The sequence below is a fragment of the Saccopteryx bilineata genome, chromosome X (genome assembly GCF_036850765.1).
Source record: "Saccopteryx bilineata isolate mSacBil1 chromosome X, mSacBil1_pri_phased_curated, whole genome shotgun sequence".
In the NCBI taxonomy this organism is placed as follows: domain Eukaryota; kingdom Metazoa; phylum Chordata; class Mammalia; order Chiroptera; family Emballonuridae; genus Saccopteryx; species Saccopteryx bilineata.
This window is the reverse complement of record NC_089502.1, coordinates 106,805,149-106,813,634: the sequence shown is the minus strand read 5'-3', so window position 1 is coordinate 106,813,634 and position 8,486 is coordinate 106,805,149. Positions and strand designations below refer to the sequence as shown.

Sequence of the window (8,486 nt, the reverse complement as noted above, 5' to 3'; positions counted from 1 at the left end):
TAATAGACAAAAGGTATTAACCAAACTGTCCAACAACAGATGAATGTATACTCAAAATTCTATACATCCATTCAATAGACACACTTTGGTAATAAAAAAGATTCGCCTGGATCAACCTTGAAAATATTATGCTATGTAAAAGAAGGCCAGACACAAAAAGATGACATATCATATGATTCCACTTATATTTCATGTCCAGAGTAGTCAATCCATGGAGATGAAAAAACAGATTAGTGGTTTCCAGGGAATCAGGAAAAAAGGGAATGGAGAGTAACTTCTAACTTTTATGTAGTTTCTTTTCTAGGTGATGAAAATGTTCTGAACATAGAATGGGGGGAATGGCTACACAATGCTGTATACTTATTACCATTAATTTGTACATTTAAGACAGGAAATCTTGCCTGACCAGGCAGTGGCACAGTACATACAGTGTTGATCTAGGATGCGGAGGACCCAGGTTCGAAACCCCAAGGTCGCTGGCTTGAGAGCGGGTTCATTCGGCTTGAGTGGGCGTTCATCCGGCTTGAGCACAGTCTCATCAGGTTGAGGTTAGAGTTGTTTAGCATGGTATCATAGACATGACTCCATGGTCACTGTCTTGAGCCCAAGGTCGCTGGCTTGAGTAAAGGGTAACTTATTCGGCTGGAGCCCCCTAGTTAAGGCACATATGAGAAAGCAATCAATGAACAACTAAGGTGATACAATGAAGAATTGATGCTGCTCATCTCTCTTCCTTTCCATCTGTCTATTCCTGTCTCTCTCTCTCTGACACTTTCTCACTAAATGAATAAGTAAGTAAATTAATAAATACATAAATAAAACAGAAAATTGTATTTTATGTACATTATACTACTAAAGGGCATTACAAATACATGAATAACATAAAAAGTTAGTTTGCAAATCTAGACTACTATGGAATCATATTTAAAATGTTCATAAATAAAAACAGTTCATAATACAAGAAGATATTGCCTCATATTAGCATGTACTCTAATTTTCTGAAAATGCTACAGAGGACAAGATAGGAGTAGCACACCAGAAAAATGGCTCTAGCTCTCATTCACATTTTCTACATTCAGTTCCTGATGGGAGCTTTGACTAGCCTGGTAACTGTAGATATATAGTGTGTCCCTAAAGTCATGGTGCACTTTTGACTGGTCACAGGAAAGCAACAAAAGATGATAGAAATGTGAAATCTGCACCAAATAAAAGGAAAACTCTCCCAGTTTCATACCTATTCAGTGCAGTTCGATGTGGGCTCATGCAGATTTTTTAGGGCTCCTTAGGTAGCTATCCCGTATAGCCTCTACAGACTCGTCACTGACTGATGGCCTACCAGAACGGGGTTTCTCCACCAAACTGCCGGTTTCCTTCAACTGCTTATCCCACCGAGTAATGTTATTCCTATGTGGCGGCGCTTCGTTATAAACGTGCCAATATTCATGTTGCACTTTGGTCACGGATTCAAATTTAGCGAGCCACAGATCACACTGAACTTTCCTCTGTACCGTCCACATCTCGACTGGCATGGCCGTGGGCTGCTCCGCTGTATACACAGTGTTACATCATCATCTGCACGTGCGCACATGCTGCCACATCATCCTATAGAAACTGGGAGGGTTTTCCTTTTATTTGGTGCAGATTTCACATTTCTATCGTCTTTTGTTGCTTTCCTGTGACCAGTCAAAAGTGCACCATGACATGGACACACTGTATTATCTAACTTCTCTGTTCTTCAGTTATTTTAACTGTAAAATACAAGTAGTTCCTGTCTCATAGGTTTTGTTGTGAAAATTCAAATGTTTCTTACTCATCAAGTCCCTCGATGAGGTTTCGGCAGATAATAAACTCTAAGTATATGTTTGTAACTGTTATCATCATCATTGTACAATTGAGGGGAGCAAAGAAGTTTTAAGAATGGGTCTTGCCTTCTTACATTACTCCTGTTTGTTTCATTCAGGTATCTTCAGTGCCTTAGGTTTGCCTGTGACCCAGTGCTCACTGGGTCTGAATGCCAAAGAACTTCCTCTAGGTATCCAGGTGGTGGCTGGACCCTTTAATGATCACCTGACCCTGGCTGTGGCCAGTACTTGGAGAAGAGTTTTGGGGGCTAGATCTGTCCTGGAAAATTGTAGTAAGACCTCCTCAAGGTTGTGTGAGGATGCGTGTGTTTCCATAAACAGGCTGGGTGAGATCAAGCACCAGCAAGCCAGTAAAGAAAACTCAACTGCAAAATTATCACTTGTTTACTTATTCTTGACACTCCCCTTTCCTTCACTAACCGTTGAATTTAATAAAATGGCAATATTTGACTCCTGCCCTCAGTTGACTGGAGAAGGTGGGCATGTAAATGACTAAGTGCAATAAAGTTTTCTATATGCGGTGATGGCATCTGTTTTAGGCACAAGACTGAGGTCACAAAAGAGAATATTCATTTTAATTAGGGAATCATAAGCAACTTTATAGTGTTGTAAAAGTACCATTCGGCCGGTTTACATAGAGACACCAAGTCCAAATGAATTTTTGAGGGTTTTATTAATAGGAGTAGATTTATTAAGAAGCTGGCTATATGACAAACACGAGGCATAGATAACCCAAATCGTGCAGTGTCCAATATAGCTCTGAGGCTAGTTATATACACTTGATAACATACAGGTTGGAGGGGGGAACATGACATAATCATTAACATTTGTTTATAAGATTTATAAAAACACTGTTACATATTAAAACTTATAAGGTAACACAATAGCTGAAAATGTTGTTTTACATATTAAAAGACATCCCAAAATCTGTTAGTGTCCATCTGCCATCCCTTTGTCTAGAGGTACATACATAAATCACGTTTTCAGGATAGGAGGGGCTTACCTGATGTCAGAGGATAAACGTTTGCAAATCGCCCATTAAGGGGAAAGAAAGAGGTAAGGGAAAGGCCACTTAATCTTTCCTCCCTTCCTCTGCACCTGGCTAGTTGTTTACCTTCTTCCTCACAGGTGTGGGAAAGGGAGGGAATCCAAGTCTACTTTCCATTTTCACTCAAAACCTAGTACAAAACCTGTGCATTCACAATATACTGTAGTCCATCCTGAGCTGGTGTAAATCACACACATGTATAGAAATCATATCTACAAAGTCTCTCTGTATGCTTAGCCTAAATTATAAAATGCCTTTTAAGCTTCTTAGTAAAAGGGGGTTTCTTATATAGTATGTCCCTGTAAGCCAGGAAACTCCCACATTCCTGTCATTTCATTCACTACAGAAAGGAGGGGGCAAGGAACATAACCCTTTCTCCAAAACTATTAATAATAATTTTCACAATTCTTTGGTTCCTTACCACAATAGAGAAGATATGCTTAAACACAATCGAAATACGGATATGTGTTTGCCGCGCAGGCCGTGAAGTAAGGTAATTCCACGTAGAAGCTATAGTGACAAAGACAAGGCAAGAGGACTACGTGGTGACCTCATATAAGTGTAAGGTAGTGTGAACACTGATGAGCTGGACAGGAGGAGGAAAGCCAATGAGAATGCAACAAGAAAAGCTCCTCCCATATCGTCAGAAAAAGAAGATGTCACAGTTTCATCCAACAGGAGGGTCCAGAAGGATGCCTCCTTAGTACAGATAATCACATATAGCACCCAGATCTTCATTTCCAAATGTCTTTTTCCAAAGAAAAGAACCAGAGCTTATCGTAGAAAAAGCTGGTACTCGGAGAGAGAAACTATAAAATGACACTGGAATAAATTTTTGTGTTAGAAAGTTCTAAAGAGCTCAACACTCTAGTAGTCCAAAGCAAATAAAAGAATGAGATACCACTGTTCATCTTTTTTAATTGCTACAAGTTGTAGGTAAATGATTGTGTTCAATACTGCTGACATTGGATTCTCCTCAAGCTGACACTGGGAGTGTGAATGTGTTAACAATCTGTAACACTCTGAGCAAAAGCCTTTGTTTCAGCCATTTCCCTTACAGAGAAACATTCTCAAGGATAGCCTGGAGGCTGGAGCCCTGCCAAAGGGGCCAGACTCCTGGGGAAACTGGAGGCAGGGGGCGGGGCCACATGGATAGAGGGGCGGGGCGAATGATAAAGATTCTAGGGCTGCTTCTGTGATGCTTAGAACTGTCAGAGGGTCCCAGGGAGACTAGTGCTTAGGCAGATGTGACGGGACACGCAATATCATGGCAAGGAAGTCTTTGCAATAGTGTCCTCAGGGGTTCTGCGGGACTTCATCTATGGGGTCCGTGGGCAGTCGGCTCCTGAGACGCAGGGAATCAGGCATAGCGGATCCGTGTCAGCCAGGAGCTCAGGCAGGCACCAGTTATGGATCTGACAGCCATAAACGAAGGCGCCGCAGTCCCTCCTTGGGCCCAGAGTCCGAGAATAGCAGCAGTCACCTAGACCCGGAAGAAAATCTAGAGCAACTGGTGAGCCGAAACCATCATAAAAAAGTTAAGCTCGCATCTGAATATGCTTACCAAACTTTATTTCTGAATGGGGACAGCAGTGATATTAAAATCCGCGCTCTGGGGAAAGAATGGTGTTTACACAAAATATTTTTATGTCAGTCAGGCTACTTTGCAACTATGTTGAGAGCTTCTGGGAATGAATCTCAGGAAGATGTTATTAACCTGGAGATTAATGACCCTAACATAGATGTCGACTCCCTGCACTTTGCACTAGGCTCGTTGTACAATCATGACTGTGTCTTCAGGGAGCCCCTTAAGGTTCCAGGAGTTCTGGCAGCAGCCTGTCTGCTTCAAGTAGAGGACTTACTGTATCAGTGTGATAAGAACATGAAGGAAACAATTAACGAGAAAACTGTATGTGGCTATTATGCAGCAGCAGAAACCTATGGGTTAGAGTCTGTAAAGACAAGGTGCTTTGAATGGCTTCTTCACAATTTGATGAGACATCCAAGTGTGGAACTTTTCAAGGAACTCAGTATAGATCTCATGAATCAGCTTGTTTCTTCTTCGAATTTACTAGTAATGCAAAAGGAAATAGATGTGTATACCACAGTGAAAAAGTGGATGTTCCTTCGTCTTAACCCAACATGGAACGGAACAACAAGTCAGCTTTTAGTGAATGCAAACAACTGGTTTTCCAGGCACAAAGAACATGTTGGTAACATCGCCTTCCTTGAAACTGAAAGAGGCATAGCATTTCAACCAGTGTTTAAAAATTTGAGGTTTCAGCATATCATCTGTGGCCAGGTCTCCATAAGAGTTCTTGAGCAAGATGCTCTGATTCCTACACAATGGTTATCATCTCTTTTTAAAAAGCAATGGTTTACCTGGCTTAGAGCAAAACTATGCAGGGAAATCTGGCCCCGCTATACCAATGAAAGAGAATTTGAAAAAGGTAGCATGAGGTGCGGTAAAATGATTGTCACAGATGGAGAATACGCCTGGAGGTGGTCAGTTAGCAACTTCTGCTTTCCCTTATGTGTTATCTTTACCAGGAATTATATAATTTTCAAGCAACATACTTTCACTCACTCAGGTGATGGTTCAGTTTGTTCATACCCTCTAAGAAAGATTGCATTCAGACTCACTTTGGCTCATTTTGACTCTAGCGGAAACCTAAGTTTCAGCAAAACAACTGGTTATCAAATACTAACCATTCAAAATGATGAGGAAAAAGTGGTCATGGAATTGGATAGCTCAGCTCTGAGCTTTCCTTGCTATATATTCTGTAACTTTCTGTTTATGCCATTAGAAAACCCAGAAAATTGATCATCTTCTCAATACAGATATAGTCACATTTTGAAAACTCCTGATGTTTCATTTCATCTAATAGCCCTACAGTTACACAGGATAAAGGTGACGAATAACAGAAATGAAAACCTTTCAAATGTAGAAATGATCACAGAGGACTATCTTCATTTTACTTCTATGGGTTTAAGAACAAACAATTTAATTCCAATAAAAATCTGTGAAATCAACATACATTTTAAATTGTGTGGTAATCTTAGTAAAATGGGAAATCTCACACCATTCCATATTGTCCCTCTCAGGACATGTAATATGACTGCCATAAGTACATGAACAAATACTTACATCATTACACATATTGAGAGCCCAAGGTTGGGGGTTATCAAGTGATGGCAAAAAAATTCCTATTCAGGAAAATAATTTGCCTTTTGCCTTTAAAATTTGAATTCTCAAGACTGGTGGCCCTGAAAAGTACAGTAAACAGCTGTGTGGAACTGGTTGCTTTTTTGTAAACACAAAAACAATAACAAACAAGAAATCCTTTTGGGGCCCCTAAAACAGCTCTGGAGCTAGAGAAGAGGAAGCCATGTATGAAAAAGAAATGTTTTACATGTTCAATGGGAACATGAAGTAGATAAAAGTTTTAGCAGATATTGATCTTCCTGATAGATCAAAATAGCATCGATGTCAAGTAGGGGCACTATCCCCACAGTTGGCTGGTCAATTTCTGAAAGCAGGACACCCAAGCATGCATTGGTTGTGTCCATCCACTACAGTCAGGATGTGGAGATGTTATTAGAGTTCACTTTGGACATTTTCCTTCTAGGCAACTGCATGTCAGAAACTCAAAAATGTGTCTGACCTGTGGTGGTGCAGTGGATCAAGCGTCGACCTGGAACACTGAGGTCGCCGGTTCAAAACCCTGGGCTTGCCCGGTCAAGGCACATATGGGTGTTGACGCTTTCTGCGCCTCCCCCCTTTCTCTCTTTCTCTCTCTCTCTCTCTCTCCCCCTCTCTCTCCTCTGAAATGAATAATAAATAAAAAAATAATTTTTTAAAAATGTCACAGATTTTACCCTATGTGTAAGCTATCAATTTCGTTTGACACAGGTTCACAGATGCTGGAAGAAGATATAAGACTCCTGCGTCATAAGTACATGGTGGTTTGTTACTCTTGCCACACTAGGGAACCTGAACATCTTTCCACTGATCCCCAAATGTCCAAGCCCCACACTGATGATAAGCAGTCCTGCAGGTGCATGAAAGGACAACGGAGTTTGCATTACAATGTAGGAAACTCCAGTTTGACAAAGGACCTTGTAATAAACCTCCTCAGAAAGAAGCACTGTCTTTAATATCCTGAAGAGAAAACAAATATGCCCTGTGTCCCAGAGGAAAACACTATCTGTATTTTCTTGCAAGACTTGTTTGTTATGCAACTAGTATTGAAGAATAGTTTGAAACAAAATTTGTTAATTCGTGTGATCAGGATTCAAGTAGACATATGAGATCTATAAGGAACTGTTTCCCACCCATGTCAAGCTATTTCTAAGATTTAAATAAAAATACATATGACTTAGTGTAAGGCCAGTGACCTTCACCATGGCCACACATGTTCTCATTGGATACAGGCAGATGGTAAAGAACCTGTGGAACCAGAAAATGGTGGGCCATTCCGTTAATTAAAGTCTCCTAACAGCAGCCAAGCAAACAGGCAGGTAGACAGCTTCCCTCTCTCTCAGGGCTCCCAGAGCCCCGATTCATTTTCTGGACTTTCCCAGACTTATAGGCCCCCACCAGCCTCAGCACTCTCTTTCCATTCTCTTTCTCTTTCTCTTTCTCTTTCTCTTTCTCTTTCTCGTTCTCTTTCTCTTTCTCTTTCTCGTTCTCTTTCTCTTTCTCTGTCTCTTTACCTTTACCTCTCTCTCTCTCTCTCTCTCTCTCTCTCTCTCTCTCTCTCTCTCTGATGTCTCCAGCTAAAGCCAGCTGGGGGAAAAACTTCCTTCTCCAGCAAACAATAGCAAAAATGGCCCCTTCCAAGCAGGAAGGCAATTCGCAATTTGCAATCCTCTGCCCTGAGGGCAAGCGCCCCAGCCTTCCAAACACTATACTTACACGTTACTGCCCCAGTACCAAGGAAGCAAACTTAAAAAACATTTGTTTGCCCAACCCTGAACGTGTCCAAAACTACGTTGACTACGAAGGCCAATGCTGGAGGTCTCCCACTGACTGTCAGCTTGCAAGAATTCTTATAAAGGTACAGAATCCAAGGAAGTGTGGTATTGGCACAAAGTATAGGCACATAGATCAATTTAACAGAAGAGAGATTCCAGTAATAGACCCTCATGGATACATTCAATTGACTGTCAACCAAGATGGAAAGCTAATTTAGTGGAGAAAGGACAATTTTATCAGGAACTGGTTCAGGGACACCGAGATGCCCCTAAGTTAAAAGAAATAACCAATAAGCCTTACCTTACACCAGGGGTCCCCAAACTTTTTACATAGGGGGCCAGTTCACTGTCCCTCAGACTGTTGGAGGGCCAAAGTATAAAAAAAACTATGAACAAATCCCTATGCACAGTGCACATATCTTACTTTAAAATAAAAAACAAAACGGGAACAAATACAATATTTAAAATAAAAAACATGTAAATGTAAATCAAGAAACTGACCAGAATTTCAATGGGAACTATGGGCCTGCTTTTGGCTAATGAGATGGTCAATGTGCTCCTTTCATTGACCACCAATGAAAGAGGTACCCCTTCCGGAA

General features: G+C 40.9%; 1 protein-coding gene across 1 annotated transcript; it reads left to right on the top strand.

The window, feature by feature from the left end:
* The first annotated feature begins 4,231 nt into the window (after positions 1 to 4,231).
* On the top strand, positions 4,232 to 5,734 carry LOC136316710 (germ cell-less protein-like 2). Its single transcript, XM_066248762.1, has one exon. It carries the CDS (start codon positions 4,232 to 4,234, stop codon positions 5,732 to 5,734), a length of 1,503 nt encoding a protein of 500 aa, XP_066104859.1.
* The last annotated feature ends 2,752 nt before the right edge of the window (positions 5,735 to 8,486 follow it).

Coding starts and splice junctions, on each gene's coding strand:
- LOC136316710 (XM_066248762.1), top strand. CDS start 4,232: ATGGGGTCCGTGGGCAGTCGGCTCCTGAGACGCAGGGAATCAGGCATA.